The sequence below is a fragment of the Chiloscyllium punctatum genome, chromosome 7 (genome assembly GCF_047496795.1).
Source record: "Chiloscyllium punctatum isolate Juve2018m chromosome 7, sChiPun1.3, whole genome shotgun sequence".
Classification (NCBI taxonomy): domain Eukaryota; kingdom Metazoa; phylum Chordata; class Chondrichthyes; order Orectolobiformes; family Hemiscylliidae; genus Chiloscyllium; species Chiloscyllium punctatum.
In genome coordinates this window covers 130,589,613-130,608,201 of record NC_092745.1, presented here as the reverse complement: position 1 = coordinate 130,608,201, position 18,589 = coordinate 130,589,613, and the positions used below count along the sequence as shown (strand labels likewise).

General features: G+C 52.5%; 1 protein-coding gene across 2 annotated transcripts in view; it reads left to right on the top strand.

The window, feature by feature from the left end:
* The window catches only part of LOC140480137 (mucolipin-2-like), a 113,574-nt gene extending 100,133 nt beyond the window's left edge, over positions 1–13,441 (top strand). For both annotated transcript variants that reach the window (XM_072574844.1, XM_072574845.1), the window contains exons 13-14: positions 4,422–4,501; positions 12,922–13,441. In XM_072574844.1, coding sequence (XP_072430945.1) covers positions 4,422–4,501; positions 12,922–12,961 — 120 coding nt within the window. In that variant the 3' untranslated portion in view covers positions 12,962–13,441. The remainder of the gene's footprint in view (positions 1–4,421; positions 4,502–12,921) is intronic.
* The last annotated feature ends 5,148 nt before the right edge of the window (positions 13,442–18,589 follow it).

The window sequence follows — 18,589 nt, the reverse complement described above, 5'->3', positions numbered from 1 at the left end:
CTTGTTAGTTAAGAACAAAATTAAATCTATGGTATTGAATGACATAGCGTCGGATGATGTGGAGTCTGTGTGGGTGGAATTGAGGAACCACAAAGGCAAAAAAACCCATAATTGGAGTTGTGTATAGACCTCCTAACAGTGGTCAGGACCAGGGACGCAACATGTACCGGGAAATAGAAAAGGCATGTCAGAAAGGCAAGGTTACATTGATCATGGGTGACTTCAATATGCAGGTGGACTGGGTAAATAATGTTGCCAGTGGATCTAAAGAAAGGGAATTCATGGAATGCTTACAGGATGGCTTTTTGGAACAGCTTGTCATGGAGCCCACAAGAGAGCAGGCTATTCTGGACCTAGTGCTTTGCAATGAACCAGACTCTATAAAAGATCTTAAAGTAAGGGAACCCTTAGGAAGTAGCAACCATAATATGGTAGAGTTCAGTCTGGAGTTTGAAAGGGAGAAGGCAAAATCGGATGTAATGGTGTTACAGTTGAATAAAGGTAATTATGAGGGCATGAGAGAGGAACTGACTAAAATAGACTGGAAGCAGAGGCTAACCGGGAAGACAGTAGATCAAAAATGGCAGGAGTTTGTAGGTATAATTGAGGACACTGTACAGAGGTTCATTCCCAAGAAAAGAAAGATTAACCGGGGAGGGATTAGACAACCTTGGCTGACAAAGGAAGTCGGGAAATGTATTAAAGAAAAAGAGAGATCCTATAAAGTGGCTAAGAACAGTGGGAAATCAGAAGATTGGGAAGGATACAAAAACAAACAGAGGATAACAAAGAGTGTAATAAGAAATGAGAGGATCAAATATGAAGGTAGGCTAGCCAGTAATATTAGAAATAATAGTAAAAGTTTCTTTCAGTACATAAGAAACAAATGACAGGCAAAAGTAGACATTGGGCCACTTCAAACTGATGCAGGAAGCCTAATGATGGGAGATAAGGAAATAGCAGGAGAACTTAACAAGTACTTTGCGTCAGTTTTCACAGTGGAAGACATGAGTAATATCCCAAAAATTAAAGGGTGTCACGGGGCTGAGTTGAGTATGGTTGCCATTACGAAAGAGATAGTGCTATAAAAGTTAAAAAGTCTTAAAATTGATAAATCTCCTGGCCCCGATGGGATACACCCTAGAGTTCTGAGAGAGGTGGCTGAGAAAATAGCGGAGGCATTGGTTGAGATCTTTCAAGAGTCACTGGAGTCAGGAAAGGTCCCGGATGATTGGAAGATGGCTGTTGTAACCCCCTTGTTCAAGAAAGGATCAAGGCAAAAGATGGAAAATTATAGGCCAATCAGCTTAACCTCGGTTGTTGGTAAAATTCTAGAATCCATCATTAAGGATGAGGTTTCTAAATTCTTGGAAGAGCAGAGTCTGATTAGTACAAGTCAACATGGATTTAGTAAGGGGAGGTCATGCCTGACAAACCAGTTGGAATTTTTTGAAGAGGTAACAAGTAGGTTAGACCAGGGAAACCCAGTGGATGTGGTCTATCTAGACTTTCAAAAGGCCTTTGATAAGGTGCCACAAGGGAGGCTGCTGAGCAAGGTGAGGGCCCATGGTGTTCGAGGTGAGCTGCTGGGATGGATTGAGGATTGGCTGTCTAACAGAAGGCAGAGAGTTGGGATAAAAGGTTCTTTTTCGGAATGGCAGCCAGTGACGAGCGGTGTCCCGCAGGGTTCGGTGCTGGGGCCACAGCTGTTCGCATTATATATTAATGATTTGGATGAGGGAACCGGGGGCATTCTAGTGAAGTTTGCCGATGATACGAAGTTAGGTGGACAGGCAGGTAGTACTGAGGAAGTGGGGAGGCTACAGAAGGATCTAGACAGGTTGGGAGAGTGGTCCAGGAAATGGCTGATGGAATTTAACGTGAGCAAGTGCGAGGTCTTGCACTTGGCAAAAAGAATAAAAGCATGGACTACTTTCTAAATGGTGAGAAAGTTAATAAAGCCAAAGTACAAAGGGATCTGGGAGTGCTAGTCGAGGATTCTCTAAAGGTAAACATGCAGGTTGAGTCCGTGATTAAGAAAGCGAATGCAATGTTGTCTCTTATCTCAAGAGGGTTGGAATATAAAAGCAGAGATGTACTACTAAGACTTTATAAAGCTCTGGTTAGGCCCCATTTGGAGTACTGTGTCCAGTTTTGGTCCCCACACCTCAGGAAGGACATACTGGCACTGGAACGTGTCCAGCGGAGATTCACACGGATGATCCCTGGAATGACAGGACTAGCATATGAGGAACGGCTGAGGATACTGGGATTGTATTCGTTGGAGTTTAGAAGATTAAGGGGAGACTTAATAGAGACGTACAAAATAATACATGGCTTGGAAAAGGTGGATGCTAGGAAATTGTTTCCGTTAGACGAGGAGACTAGGACCCGTGGACACAGCCTTAGAATTAGAGGGGGTCATTTCAGAACAGAAATGCGGAGACATTTCTTCAGCCAGAGAGTGGTGGGCCTGTGGAATTCATTGCCACGGAGTGCAGTGGAAGCCGGGACGCTAAATGTCTTCAAGGCTGAGATTGATAGATTCTTGTTGTCTAGAGGAATTAAGGGCTACGGGGAGAACGCTGGTAAGTGGAGCTGAAATGCGCATCAGCCATGATTGAATGGCGGAGTGGACTCGATGGGCCGAATGGCCTTACTTCCACTCCTATGTCTTATGGTCTTATCTATGGGTATTGTTTCTCCACACTGCCAAGAATTCTGCCTTTCACCCAGTATTCTTGTAGGCTATGCTCCATTATTAAAACTGAGGACACTGTCTCAGAACACCTCTCATACAGCTCTTCCTTCATGTCATCCCTGCATCTTTTGCACATTATCTAAAATCAGTGTCTGTCTGTCACTGCACCTCCTGTGACCAAAAGCATTTTCTCCTTATACAGTCAGTCACAAGTTTTTGTGATCTTAAACATTTCCATTTAGTCCTCCTCTTAACCTTTTCTGCTGTAGAGACAATTAGATTAGATTACTTACAGAGTGGAAACAGGCCCTTCGGCCCAACAAGTCCACACCGCCCCGCCGAAGCGCAACCCACCCATACCCCTACATCTACCCCTTACCTAACACTACGGGCAATTTAGCATGGCCAATTCACCTGATCTGCACGTCTTTGGACTGTGGGAGGAAACCGGAGCACCCGGAGGAAACCCACGCAGACACGGGGAGAATGTGCAAACTCCACACAGTCAGTCGCCTGAGGCGGGAATTGAACCCAGGTCTCTGGCGCTGTGAGGCAGCAGTGCTAACCACTGTGCCATCGTGCCGCCCTGATCAATAATCTTAGCCTCTCCTGATCATTGAAACCAGTAACAGAGAGCAGTCAAATTTGGAAAAGTCTACACTGGTCTGAACTGGAATTTCATTTTGCGGGAATTTGTCAAATTCATTATTTCCACATTTTATTGGTCTGTCCCTTTATTTTTATTTATGGGGCATGGACATTGGTCAATGAAAGCAGCATTTATTGCCCCTTGAGCTGCCTTCTGGAACCGCTGTAGTTCGTGTGCTGTAGGTTGACCCAGAATGCCCTTAAGGAAGGAATTCCAGGATTTTGACCCAGAGACAGTAAAGTAACGACAATATATTTCCAAGTCAAGGTGGTGAGTGGCTCAGAGGGGAACTTGGTGGTTTTCCCATGTATCTGCTGCCCTTGTCCTTCTAGATGACGACAGGACTGTATTTGTCATTGCTGTTTGTGCTGTTGGTGGTCCTTCCAGTTCAGTTGTTTTGTTTAGACTTCTGGGCTTGTACCCACTGGTGTTTGGAAGAGTGAGGGGTGGCCTGATTGAACTGAATAAGCTCCTGAATGACCTCGACAGGTGGATGTGGGAAAGATGTTCTTCAGAGTGAGTCCAGCACTAGAAAAGGTTAGAGGTCACTCTTTCGGACTGAAATAAGGTGAAATTTCTCTCAGCAAGTTATGAGACTTTGGAACTCTCTGCTTCAGAAGGAGGGAGATGTGTACTCGCTGGATATATTTAAGACAGAGATTCTTTTGTGGCAGGGAATCAAGGATCTGTGGGGTTAGATGGGAATTAAGGGTTGAGGGGGTTAGTTGGGAATTATGGGGTGATAGGGTGAGATGGGAATGTAGAATTCATCACATAAACACACCAACAATGATCTTATTGAATAGCAAAACAGTCTCGAGGTTGAAGGTTCTTTTTCGGCTCATATTTATTATGGTCATATGAGTGACTTGTTGGGCCATTAATAAGGGCATGTACGTGTCAACTGCACTGTTGTGGATCTTGAGTCACTCAGAGCCGAGAGGGTAATGAATCCTTCTCTAGAGGATATTAACAATCCACTGCAGTCCTGTACAATTGTTTTTTTCTACATAAATACAAGAGACAGGGGTCATGTTTATTAACTCTTCCCTATTGGATTTCATGTTACAGAAATTTCAGCTGAATGGATTTCCACAGACAGACCTTCACATTTTCATGAGAGTCTGCTCAATGACACCTGAACTGAGCAGGTAACAGTTAGACAAGACAGTGATTTACAGATTTGTTTGAATCCGATCCACTCAATGACTGGTGGAACCAGGAAGATCCACTTCCTATGAATTAATCAGAAAAGTCATGGTTGTAATGTAGGCAATAGAGCAGCCAGTTTATGTATTACCAGCTCCCACAAGCAATATTGTGGCAGTCAGTTTGTATTCTGTTCCAGTGCATTGTTTTGGCAGCTTGTGATTACCAGGAGGGGAAAAACCATCAGACCAATACCTAACACTCCATGGCTTTTCAAGTTTCCTTTTCTGCCTGTTTTAACATTCAGTCTTAGGCTCAAAAACAAAGGCCATCTCCATGGAGATGGAGCTGTGAGTTGATTTCTCTCAGAGAGTTGTGAATCTGAGGAACTCTCTTGATTTTGGGGAGAACGTGAGGGGGCAGGGTGATAGGGTGTTTTTAAGGTGGCGGTAGATTGACTCCCTCATTGGTTAAGAATCTATGGGAATGTGCGCACTGATGCCACAATCAGATCAAACATGATCTTGTTGAGTGGGGAGGTAGGCTTTGAGGAGTAGAATGGCCTACTCCTGGACCTAATTTATATATGCTACCAGATATTGCTGGAAAAACTCAGCAGGTCTGATAGTATTTGTGGAGAGAAAACAGAGTTAACGTTTTGGGTCCAGTGACCCTTCTTCGGAAATGACTCTTAAGTGCTCTGTGAAACAGCCCTGGCAAGGCACTCAGTTCAAAGGTAACTCGGGATAGTCAACAGATGCTGGTCCTAACCGTGATGCCCACATCCCATAAAAGATTGAGAGAAACAAACTAAAGGTTAAATTCCAAGAAAGGAAAATCTGGGGAAAAGGTTGGTGTATAAGGTTGATGATGGGTGGGGTGGAAGGGGAAAAGGAGTAAACAATCTCTTGTGGTCTTCTCTACATTGAGGAGACAAAGCTCAGACTGGGTGAACACTTTGCAGAATACCTATGTTATGACGGCAAAGGTGAGCCCGAGTTTCTGGTTACCTGCCATTTCAGCTCACCATCATGTTCCCAAGAATGACAATACATTCACGGCCAGCTTTAACTCCATTCCAGATTTTTAGTGGATTCAAATTCTCCCGTCTGCCGTGGTGGTATTCAAGCCCATAACCCGTGGGTTAACAATCTCACGATAATACCACTAGGGTATCAGCTTGAGGCAACAGATTTGAAAGTGAAAGGAAGTGTGTGAATGTGATTGGCCTGTTATACACAAATGTCAATTCCAGATGGATTGGGAAAGGAGGAGTAACAGAAAGGAGGTGGGAATGATCAGAGTTGGTCCAGTTTGGATTCCAGAACCAGCTTTGAAAATCCAGTCTCCGCGAATTCAGCCCTGGCTACTGGCTTTCCACAAACTGAGTCTAATTCTGAGTTGAAGAGATACTGGTCTCCTTGATTATCCTCATTGACGTTTTGATTGAATTAATCATTTTAATGCTGGTCTTGACGTTGATCAGCTGCATACCTGGTGATTATAATTGGCAGGTCTTGTTGGTTGTCTCATTACTTGAGTGTTATGTGAGCTATTTTCAGGCGCTTTGTAGAATAGAACATTTTAACAACGGTCAGGAGGGATGATCAGTGGGAGTGCTTTGTCCAGTCGTTAGATTGAGTGTAGTTGTATCGGACTTTGGTTTGGCCACCTTTGGAATACTGGGTACGGTTCTGGTTGCCACATTACCAAAAGGATGTGGATGCTTTGGAGAGGGTGCAGAGGAGGTTCACCGGGATGTTGCCTGGTGTGGACGGCACTAGCTATGAAGCGAGGTTGAGTAGATTAAGATTATTTTCATCAGAAAGACAGAGGTTGAGGGAGGACCTGATTGAAGTCTACAAAATATAACAGAACATAAACAACACAGTGCGAACAGGCCCTTGATGTTGTGCTGACCTGTGAACTAATGTAAGCTCATCCCCCTACACTATTCCATCATCATCCATGTGCTTATCCATATGTTTAAATCTCCCTAATGTGGCTGAGTTAATTACATTAGCAGGTAGAGCATTCCACACGCTTACCACTCTCTGAGTAAAGAACCTGCCTCTGACACTGTGGGCGGCACGGTGGCACAGTGGTTAGCACTGCTGCCTCACAGCGCCTGAGACCCGGGTTCAATTCCCGCCTCAGGCGACTGACTGTGTGGAGTTTGCACGTTCTCCCCATGTCTGCGTGGGTTTCCTCCGGATGCTCCGGTTTCCTCCCACAGTCCAAAGATGTGCAGGTCAGGTGAATTGGCCATGCTAAATTGCCCGTAGTGTTAGGTAAGGGGTAAATGTAGATGTAGGGGTATGGGTGGGTTGCGCTTCGTCGGGGCGGTGTGGACTTGTTGGGCTGAAGGGCCTGTTTCCACACTGTAAGTAATCTAATCTAATCTAATCTGTTTTAAATCTATCACCCTCAATTTGTAGTTATGCCCCCTCATATACACTGACATCATCATCATCCTAGGAAAAAGGCTTTCACAGTCTACCCTATCTAATCCTCTGATCATCTTGTTTGTCTCTATCAAATCCCCTCTTAGCCTTGCTCTTTCCAACGAGAACAGACCTAAGTCTCTCAGCCTTTCCTCATAAGACCTTCCCTCCAGACCAGGCAACATCCTGGTAAATCTCCTCTGCACCTTTTCCAATACTTCCACATCCTTCCCGAAATATGGGGACCAGAACCGTACACAATATTCCGAGTGTGGCCGCCCTAGCATTTTGTGCAGTTGCAGCATGACATTGCGGCTCCGGAACTCAATCCCTCTACCAATGAAACCTAACACACCATGTGCCTTGTTAACAGCACTATCCACCTGGATGGCAACTTTCAGGGATCTATGTACTCCAAGATCTCTCTGCACATCCACACTATCAAGAATCTTTCCATTGACCCAGTACTCTGCCTTCCTGTTATTCTTCCCAAAGTGAATCACCTCACATTTAGCTGCATTGAACTCCATTTGCCACCTCTCAGCCCAATTCTGCAGTTTATCCAGGTCCCCCTGCAACCTGCAACTTTCTTCCACACTGTCCAATTCTCCACCAACTTTACTATCATTTGCAAACTTAGCAACCCATCCACCTGTGCCTGCATTTATAAAAATCATAAGAGGTATAGAAAGGGTGGATAGCAAGAAGCTTTTTTCCCCAGAGTGGGGGAGTCTATTACTAGGGGTCATGAGTTCAAGCTGAGAGGGGAAAAGATTAGGGGAGATATGCGTGGAAAGTTCTTTACGCAGAGGGTGGTGGGTGCCTGGAACGCATTGCCAGGGGAGGTAGTAGAGGCGGGCACAATAGCATCATTTAAGATGTATCTAGACAGATACATGAATGAGCAGGGAGCAGAGGGATACAGATCCTTAGAAAATAGGCGACAGGTTTAGATAGAGGATCTGGATCGGCACAGGCTTGGAGGGCCGAAGGGCCTGTTCCTGTGCTATATTTTTCTTTGTTCTTTGAGACGTCTTACACACTGTAAATTGACTAAAGCTGATTAAAACTCAAATTCCAGATTTTCCTTTCTTAGAATTTAAAACTCAAGTTTGTTTCTCAGTTAGAGCATCACTGTTAGAGTCAGCATTTGTTGCCCGTTCCTAATTAGCCTTGAACTGAATGCCTATACCAGGGCTGTTTTGGAGAGCAGTTAAGAGCTAACCACATTGCTATGAGTCTGGAGCCATATGTAGATCAGACCAGATAAGGATGGCAGAGTTCCGGACATTGGGCAATCAGATGGGTTTTAGTTTTGACTTGCATACACTGGCTGGAATTTACTTCTACACTAATGAAGAAGCCCCTAATGAGAGGAATTTGCAAGATTTTCCTCTCTCTTTATTTAGTCAGGTTGGTTGTTGTCTCCCCAGATGGTATTATGGTTGTTGTTGAGTTGGCCTGGCCTTCGTGATGCTTTATCTCAGAACAGTTGGGCAGGCAGTGAACAACCTGGTCTGTTCCTGTTCCACACTCAGGCTGTTGGTGGTCGTGTAGAGCTAATGTCACTCACTGGGCTCGGAATCCAGCAGACCATATCATTGCTGCTGGGACTGGGGTTCAAATCCCACCCCAAGTGCTGGTGGAATTCAAACTCACTGGAGAGATCTGGTATTGAAAGCTCGTGACCATGGAAACCGATTCAACTATAAATTTCAAAATAGAATTCTTTGTATACTGAACCGAAGGACATTTGGAACTGATGGGAAAGGGTCAAGGAAATCTCTTTGATAGCCTAAGCAAAGAGTTAGGACAGGGTGGAATGGCCTGTTTGGAGCTGTACATTTCTATAACTGTTTCTTGGATTTCTTTGTTGCTATTTTATCAGTGAATTCAGGAAACAAAACCTCTTATCTGGTGAGATCATGTAGTTCACGACCATAAGGTGCATTAAAAAGGAAGGCAGATAACACAATCAGGAGATAGGAGTAAGGAGGATTTGCTGATTGGTTAGAGAAAGATGGGTGAGAGGAGGCCTGGGTGGACTCACCAGCCCAGGCCCATTGGGCCGAATGGCCTGTTCTCTTGCATTAGTCCATATGGAAGACCCAATACTATCATAAAGTGGGTGCAGTAGCAGGGAAGATGTTAGATCAATTGACAAACACGACCCATTAAACCTTGCTGAAACATTATTCACATACAGAGTTACTTTTAAACTTGCAACATTCCAGGGATGCACTGACATACAAGGAATCAAAGGGAGTGAAAAGATAAAGTATGGAACTGGACTGAGGCCTCAATCCGATCAGCTATGACCTCGATGAATGACGGAATCAGGAACATCCACCTCCTATGAATTAATCAAAAAAGTCATGGTTGTAATGTAGGAAATAGAGCAGCCGGTTTATGTATCACCAGCTCCCACAAGCAATATTGTGGGAATGAGCTTGTATTCTGTTCCAATGATGTTGATTGAGAAATAAATATTGACCAGAGCACGAGAGCATCTTCTTGGGATAGTGGTTCTCACATCTTTCATGTTCACCTGAGATGGAGAGTGTCTTCATTTGAAGTCTCGTCCACAAGAGCAAACCTCTGACAATGCAGCATGGCCTCAGGACAGCATTGGAAGGTCGCCCGTTATGTTCCCAACTGATTTGTCACTGGACAAATCAGATTCCAAAGTTAAACCTGGCTGGATGGATCTGATTTTGTTTTCCAATCTAACACTGTGGTCTTTCAGTGAAACATAAGCACGCCAAGCTGCAGAACTGGTTTCAACAATAGAAAGAAGTTTGTCATTCCAAAGAATGGTAAGTAAAATAAAACAACCCAAGGTCTTTACATACCATGCACTTTAAAAGATTTCAAGCACCTGGTAAAACAATATCCCTTCACTCACCAGCACCATCACTTGCCAGTTTATTTAAATCCAGAGAAATGTATCTTCCCTATCAAATCTGTAGGGTTGATTTAACCATTTCTTCTCAGTTCTAATCTTGGTCAGGTCATTTTCAACCTGGATGAAAGCTTTCTCACCTCTGATTTTAGCTTAGAAATAAACAATCCCCAATGGGCTGAGAAGTGGCAGATGGAGTTTAATTTAGATAACTGTGAGGTGCTGCATCTTGGGAAAGCAAATCTTAGCAGGACTTATACATTTAATGGTAAGGTCCTAGGGAGTGTTGCTGAACAGAGACCTTGGAATGCAGGTTCATAGCTCCTTGAAAGTGGAGTCGCAGGTAGATAGGATAGTGAAGGCGGCGTTTGGTATACTTTCCTTTATTGGTCAGAGTATTGAGTACAAGAGTTGGGAGGTCATGCTGTGGACATTGGTTAGGCCACTGTTGGAATGCTGCGTGCAATTCTGGTTTCCTTCCTATCGGAAAGATGTTGTGAAACTTGAAAGGGTTCAGAAAGATTTACAAGGCTGTTGCCAGGATTGGAGGATTTGAGTTATAGGGAGAGGTTGAACAGGCTGGGGCTGTTTTCCCTGGAACATCGGAGGCTGAGGAGTGACCTTATAGAGGTTTATAAAATCATGAGGGGCATGGATAGGATAAATAGACAAAGTCTTTTCCCTGGGATTGGGGAGTCCAGAACTAGAGGGCATAGGTTTAGGGTGAGAGGGGAAAGATGTAAAAAAGACCGAAGGGGCAAATATTTCACGCAGAGGGTGGTATGTGTATGGAATGAGCTGCCAGAGGAAGTGGTGGAGGCTGGTACAATTGCAACATTAAAAAGGCATTGGATGGGTATATGAATAGGAAGGGTTTGAAGGGATATGGGCTGGGTGCTGGCAGGTGGGATTATATTGAGTAGGATATCTGGTCGACATGGACGGGTTGGACCAAAGTTGTTTCCATGCTGTACATCTCTATGACTCTAAACCCAAAAGTGAGGTATTGATTTCAATGGTTTTTCTCTCTCCTGTCATAATATCCCTCAGCATAAACATCCCGTTAACACTTTGGGAGGTCTTTACTCATCTGCTGTCTGGCAGAACCAGTTTAAAATAATTGGTCCAAAAAGACAGACCTAGTTAATTATGAATTAGTTAACAGAACTAGTTAATTCACTCAAGTGGTCAGTGTTTGGAATGTACTGTCTGACAATGTGGGAAAGGCAAATTTTATTATATAAATTGTTCAGTGTTCCAGATTCAAACTTATCTGTTGTCCAGCATAATTGAACCATAACTTCTCTTAAAAAATGTTTCTGTATTCAATTCTACTTGCAATGAAAAATAACATTCTATTATCCTTCTGAATTACGTGCTGTACCTGCATAATATTTCTGATTCATGCACAAGGATACCTTGTGAACTGTAACCAGTGGAGTTCTGTAGGGATGAGTGCTAGGACTGGAATTGTTTGTAATATGTTAATGAGTTGGAGGATGGAAGCGAATGTACTGTAGTCACATTTACAGATAATACTAAAACAGGTGGCAAGGCAGGTTGTGAGAGGGATACAAACAGTTTACAGACAGATACTGATAGGTTCAGTAAGTGGGCCAATATTTGGAAAATGGAGTACAATGTGGGAAAAAGTGAAGTTGTTCAATTTGGAAAGGATAACAAAAGAACACGGTGGCCCAGTGGTTAGCACTGCTGCCTCACAGCAACAGAGACCCGGGTTCGATTCCAGCCTCGGACAACTGACTGTGTGGAGTTTGCACATTCTCCCCGTGTCTGCGTGGGTTTCCTCCGGGTGCTGCGGTTTCCTCCCATGGTCCAAAGAGGTGCAGGTTAGGTGAATTGGCCATGCTAAATTGCCCGTAGTGTTAGGTAAAGGAGTAAATATAGGGGAATGGGTCTGGGTGAGTTGCTCTTCGGCGGGTCGGTGTGGACTTGTTGGGCCGAAGGGCCTGTTTCCACACTGTAAGTAATCTACTCTAATCAAACAGAATTTTATTTAAACAGAGAAAAACTGCAGAAAGCTGCAACACAAAGGGACTTGAGGGGAAATTATGCACAGAAACACAGAAAGCCAGCACACAGGGACAGCAGGTAATTAGGAAGGTTAATGGAATGTTGGCCATAATAGTAGGGAAGTCTAATTGCGATTGTACAAGATGCTGGTGAGATCACACCTGGAGCATTATGAGCAGTTTTGGTCTCTTATTTAAGGAAAAATATCATTTCATTGGTGGTAGTTCAGGGAAGGTTCATTGGGATGATCCCTGGGATGGAAGGATTGTCTTATGGGCAAAGGTAAAACAGGTTAGGACTGTACTCACTGGAGTTTAGAAGAATGAGAGGTGACCTCACTGTAACATATCAGATTCTTAAGGGGCTTGACATGGTCAATGCTGAGAGGATGTTTCTTCTAGAGGGCATAGTCTCAGAATTAAGGAGTGCTAATTTAAGACTTGAGATGAGAAGGAATTTCTTCTGTCAGAATGTTACAAGTCTTTGGAACTCCTTGCTGTAGTGCAAACTCCTTGTGTATATTTAAGGCTAAAATAGATCAGTCAGGGAATCAAGAGTTACAGGGAAAGAGCAGGAACATGGATGTGAGGAATGTCAGAGCAGCCTTGTTCCTTTTGATTGGTGGAGCAGGCTTGAGGGGCTAAATGGCCTCATCCTGTTCCTATTTCCTATGATCTTGCACCGAGATCCCTTCGTACAGTCGGTTCTACTGTAATATGGTAGTTCCATTCTTGTGCGATCCCATGTTATAAGAAAATCGCGTCATAGCAGCAGCAGCATTTAAACTAAAAGAGCTGGAGTTGCATTATAACCAATACGCGCTTTAAAAGTTTGCACTTTAGAAGCAGTGTCCCTAGTTCATCAATTGCATTCTAGTGAATTTGCATTGACAAAACCCTTGTTATAGCAGAATGACCTGTAACTCAAAACTGCTGTGTTGGTGAAACTGACCAGCAGGGGAAGGGACATTGTTTTTAACTGCCTTGCTATGGACATGACTTGCAAAAATGTATCACCTTTAACAGGAAACCTCTTTCCACAGATGCTGCATCTCTGAGGATGATGATCAGCTGCTAATATAAACCTGGCTTTCAGTGACTCTTGTGTTTCTGAATGTTGTAGTTATTGGAGTAATGAGCCCAGCGTGCACTGCCAAAATGGCCATCCATTTAATAAAACGAATGACTGATGCAAAGACTCCCTCTGACTGACCATAATTAGTGTCATTCAAGTGGAAAGGAAGAAAGTCACTGTGTGTATTTTTTCTAACTGGTTGGACACTGGAAAATTTTATAATACAGCCTCTTGGCAGGGTATGTGTGCTGCATAGGTACATCAGATACCTCTCCAACTGGGTAATGCAGGTAGGCTCAGTACTTACCAATTGCAACCTGAGCTTGTATTTCACTTTGTATTTACTCTACTTTTGTATTTAAAAAACTCTATATCTGAAAGCTTGGGATTTTTCTGCCATCTTTACATTCTTGTCTGTTTTTGTCACGTCAATGTAAGATAAAAATTATCTTCCAAGCCTTTTACTGGTCATTACCGAAAACATCTCATTCACTCAAACTGTAAAACTATGGAGCTATAAAAATGGAAAAACGAATCAGAACTGACTTGATTGTAATTTGTTGAAGTTCAGTTTGTCAGTGGGAGGATGATTGTTTCCCATTAAATAAAGTGGATGCTATATTTTAATTTCGTATCAGATTAAACCGTGTTAATCTGTTCACTTCTGGTGGAGAGGGGGGGGGAGGTTCAGTGGGGGGGGAGGTTCAGAGGGGGGGAGTGGGGGGAGCGGGGGAGGAGGTGGGTTGGGGGTGAAGTGGGTGGGGGGAGGGTGTGGGGGGGTGGGGGGAGGGGGAGGGTGTGGGGGGGTGGGGGGAGGGGGAGGGTGTGGGGGGGTGGGGGGAGGGGGAGGGTGTGGGGGGGTGGGGGGAGGGGGAGGGTGTGGGGGGGTGGGGGGAGGGGGAGGGTGTGGGGGGGTGGGGGGAGGGGGAGGGTGTGGGGGGGTGGGGGGAGGGGGTGGGGGGAGAGGGGGGGGAAAGGGGGGATAGGGGGGGAAGGGGAGGGGGTGGGGGGAGGGGGTGGGGGGAGAGGGGGAGAGGGGGGGGTGGAAGGGGGAGGGGGAAGGGGGAGAGGGGAGAGGGGGGTGGAAGGGGGAGGGGGAAGGGGGAGGGGGGGGAGAGGGGTGGAAGGGGGAGGGGGAAGGGGGAGAGGGGGGAAGGGGGGGGAAGGGGAGGGGGGGGGGGAATGGGAGGAGGGGGGGGGAAGGGGGGGAAGGGGGAGAGGGGGGGAAGGGGGGGGAAGGGGAGAGAAGGGGGGGGAAGGGGGAGAGGGGGGGAAGGGGGGGGGAAGGGGGAGAGGGGGGGGAAGGGGGGGGGAAGGGGGGGAAGGGGGGGGGGAAGGGGGAGAGGGGGGGAAGGGGGGGGAAGGGGGATGGGGGGGGAAGGGGGGGGAAGGGGGGGGGAAGGGGGAGAGGGGGGGAAGGGGGGGGGAAGGGGGATGGGGGGGGAAGGGGGAGAGGGGGGGGAAGGGGGGGGAAGGGGGAGAGGGGGGGAAGGGGGGGAAGGGGGAGAGGGGGGGAAGGGGGGGGAAGGGGGAGGGGGGGGGGAAGGGGAGGGGGGGGGAAGGGGGGGGAAGGGGGAGAGGGGGGGGAAGGGGGAGGGGGGGGGGAAGGGGGGGGAAGGGGGGGGGGAAGGGGGAGAGGGGGGGAAGGGGGAAAGGGGGGGGAAGGGGGAGAGGGGGGGGAAGGGGGAGAGGGGGGGAGGGGGGGGGAAGGGGGGGGAAGGGGGAGAGGGGGGGGAAGGGGGAGGGGGGGGGAAGGGGGGGGAAGGGGGGGGGGAAGGGGGAGAGGGGGGGAAGGGGGAGAAGGGGGGGGAAGGGGGAGAGGGGGGGGAAGGGGGAGAGGGGGGGAAGGGGGGGGAAGGGGGGGGAAGGGGGAGAGGGGGGGAAGGGGGAGGGGGGGGAAGGGGGGAGAGGGGGGGAAGGGGGGGGGAAGGGGGGAGGGGGGGGAAGGGGGAGAGGGGGGGAAGGGGGGGGGAAGGGGGAGAGGGGGGGAAGGGGGGGGGAGGGGGGGAAGGGGGAGAGGGGGGGAAGGGGGGGGGAGGGGGGGGAAGGGGGAGAGGGGGGGAAGGGGGGGGGAAGGGGGAGAGGGGGGGAAGGGGGGGGGAAAGGGGGGGGGGGAAGGGGGAGAGGGGGGGAAGGGGGGGGGAAGGGGGGGGGAAGGGGGAGAGGGGGGGAAGGGGGGGGAAGGGGGAGAGGGGGGGAAGGGGGGGGGAAGGGGGGGGGGAAGGGGGAGAGGGGGGGAAGGGGGGGGAAGGGGGAGAGGGGGGGGAAGGGGGGGGAAGGGGAGGGGGGGGGAAGGGGGAGAGGGGGAGAGGGGGGGGAAGGGGGAGAGGGGGGGAAGGGGGGGGGAAGGGGGGGGGGGAAGGGGGAGAAGGGGAGGGAAGGGGGGGAAGGGGGGGGAAGGGGGGGGAAGGGGAGAGAAGGGGGGAAGGGGGGGGGAAGGGGAGAGGGGGGGAAGGGGGAGAGAAGGGGGAGAGAAGGGGGTGAGGGGGGGAAGGGGGAGAGAAGGGGGAGAGGGGGGGGAAGGGGAGGGAAGGGGGGGAAGGGGGAGAGGGGGGGGAAGGGGGAGAGGGGGGGGAAGGGGAGGGAAGGGGGGAGAGGGGGGGGAAGGGGGGAGAGGGGGGGGAAGGGGGGGAAGGGGGAGAGGGGGGGGAAGGGGGGAGAGGGGGGGGAAGGGGGGGAAGGGGGGGGAAGGGGGGGGAAGGGGGGGGAAGGGGAGAGGAGGGGGAGAGGGGGGGGAAGGGGAGAGGAGGGGGTGAGGGGGGGGAAGGGGGGGGAAGGGGAGGGAAGGGGGGGAAGGGGGGGAGGGGGGGGAAGGGGGGGGAAGGGGAGGGAAGGGGGGGAAGGGGGGAGAGGGGGGGGAAGGGGAGGGAAGGGGGGGAAGGGGGAGAGGGGGGGGAAGGGGGGAGAGGGGGGGGAAGGGGGGAGAGGGGGGGAGAGGGGGGGAAGGGGGGGAGAGGGGGGGGAAGGGGGGAGAGGGGGGGGAGAGGGGGAGGGAGGGGGGGGAAGGGGGGGAGGGGGGGGAAGGGGAGGGAAGGGGGGGGAAGGGGGGGAGGGGGGGGAAGGGGGGGGAGAGGGGGGGAAGGGGGGGAAGGGGGGGGAAGGGGGAGAGGGGGGGGAAGGGGGGGGAAGGGGGGGAAGGGGGGGGAAGGGGGAGGGGGGGGGAAGGGGGAGAGGGGGAGAGGGGGGGAAGGGGGGGGGGAAGGGGGAGAAGGGGAGGGAAGGGGGGGAAGGGGGGGGGAAGGGGGGGGAAGGGGAGAGAGGGGGGAAGGGGGGGGGGAAGGGGGAGAGGGGGGGAAGGGGGAGAGAAGGGGGAGAGGGGGGGAAGGGGAGGGAAGGGGGGGAAGGGGGAGAGGGGGGGGAAGGGGGAGAGGGGGGGGAAGGGGAGGGAAGGGGGGAGAGGGGGGGGAAGGGGGGAGAGGGGGGGGAAGGGGGGGAAGGGGGGGGAAGGGGGGGGAAGGGGAGAGGAGGGGGAGAGGGGGGGGAAGGGGAGAGGAGGGGGAAGGGGGGGGAAGGGGAGGGAAGGGGGGGAAGGGGGGGAGGGGGGGGAAGGGGGGGGAAGGGGAGGGAAGGGGGGGGAAGGGGGGAGAGGGGGGGGAAGGGGAGGGAAGGGGGGGAAGGGGGAGAGGGGGGGGAAGGGGGGAGAGGGGGGGAAGGGGGGAGAGGGGGGGAAGGGGAGGGAAGGGGGGGAAGGGGGGGAGGGGGGGAAGGGGAGGGAAGGGGGGGAAGGGGGGAGAGGGGGGGAAGGGGGAGAGGGGGGGGAAGGGGGGAGAGGGGGGGGAAGGGGAGGGAAGGGGGGGAAGGGGGGAGAGGGGGGGAAGGGGGGGGGAAGGGGAGGGGAGGGAAGGGGGGGAAGGGGGAGAGAAGGGGAGAGGGGGGGAAGGGGAGGGAAGGGGGGGAAGGGGGGAGAGGGGGGGGAAGGGGGAGAGGGGGGGGAAGGGGGGGGAAGGGGAGGGAAGGGGGGGGGAAGGGGAGAGGGGGGGGAAGGGGGAGAGGGGGGGGAAGGGGAGGGAAGGGGGGGGGAAGGGGAGAGGGGGGGAAGGGGAGAGGGGGGGAAGGGGAGGGAAGGGGGGGGAAGGGGGAGAGAAGGGGGAGAGGGGGGGAAGGGGAGGGAAGGGGGGGAAGGGGGAGAGGGGGGGGAAGGGGAGGGAAGGGGGGGGAAGGGGAGGGAAGGGGGGGGGAAGGGGAGAGGGGGGGAAGGGGAGAGGGGGGGAAGGGGAGGGAAGGGGGGGAAGGGGGAGAGAAGGGGGAGAGGGGGGGAAGGGGAGGGAAGGGGGGGAAGGGGGAGAGGGGGGGGAAGGGGAGGGAAGGGGGGGGAAGGGGAGGGAAGGGGAGGGAAGGGGGGAAGGGGGAGAGGGGGGGGAAGGGGGGGAGGGGGGGAAGGGGGGGGAAGGGGGGAAGGGGGGAGAGGGGGGGAAGGGGGAGAGGGGGGGGGAAGGGGAGGGAAGGGGGGGAAGGGGAGAGGGGGGGGAGAGGGGGGGGGAAGGGGGGAGAGGGGGGGGAAGGGGGGAGAGGGGGGGGAAGGGGAGGGAAGGGGGGGAAGGGGAGAGAGGGGGGGGAAGGGGGGGGAAGGGGAGAGGGGGGGGAAGGGGGGGGAAGGGGAGAGGGGGGGGAAGGGGGGGGAAGGGGGGGAAGGGGGGGGAAGGGGAGAGGGGGGGAAGGGGGGGGAAGGGGGGGAAGGGGGGGGAAGGGGAGAGGGGGGGGAAGGGGGGGGAAGGGGGGGGGGAAGGGGAGAGGGGGGGGAAGGGGGGGGAAGGGGGGGGAAGGGGAGAGGGGGGGGAAGGGGAGAGAAGGGGGAGAGGGGGGGGAAGGGGGGGGAAGGGGGGAGAGGGGGGGGAAGGGGAGGGAAGGGGGGGAAGGGGGAGAGGGGGGGGAAGGGGGGGAGAGGGGGGGGAAGGGGGGAGAGGGGGGGGAAGGGGAGGGAAGGGGGGAAGGGGGAGAGGGGGGGGAAGGGGGGAGGGGGGGAAGGGGAGGGAAGGGGGGGAAGGGGGGAGAGGGGGGGGAAGGGGGGGGAAGGGGAGGGAAGGGGGGAGAGGGGGGGAAGGGGGGAGAGGGGGGGGGCAAGGGGGAGGGGGGGGCAAGGGGGAGAAGGGGAGGAAGGGGAGAGGGGAGGGGGCAAGGGGGGGAAGGGGGAGAAGGGGAGAGGGGGGGGAGAGGGGGGGGAAGGGGAGAAGGGAGAGGGGGGGGAGAGGGGGGGAGAGGGGGGGAGAGGGGGGGAGGGGGGGGGAGAGGGGGGGAGAGGGGGGGAGGGGGGGGGAAGGGGGAGGGGGGGAGGGGGGGGGAAGGGGGAGAAGGGGAGAGGGGGGGGAAGGGGGAGAAGGGGAGAGGGGGGGGAGAGGGGGGGGAAGGGGGAGAGGGGGAGAGGGGGGGGAAGGGGAGAAGGGGAGAGGGGGGGGAAGGGGGAGAAGGGGAGAGGGGGGGGGAAGGGGGAGAAGGGAGAGGGGGGGGAAGGGGGAGAAGGGGAGAGGGGGGGGGAAGGGGGAGAAGGGGAGAGGGGGGGGGAAGGGGGAGAAGGGGAGAGGGGGGGGGAAGGGGGAGAAGGGGAGAGGGGGGGGAAAGGGAGGGGGGGGAAGGGGGAGAGGGGGGAGAAGGGGGGCAAGGGGGGAGAAGGTGAGAGGGGGGGCAAGGGGGGGAAGGGG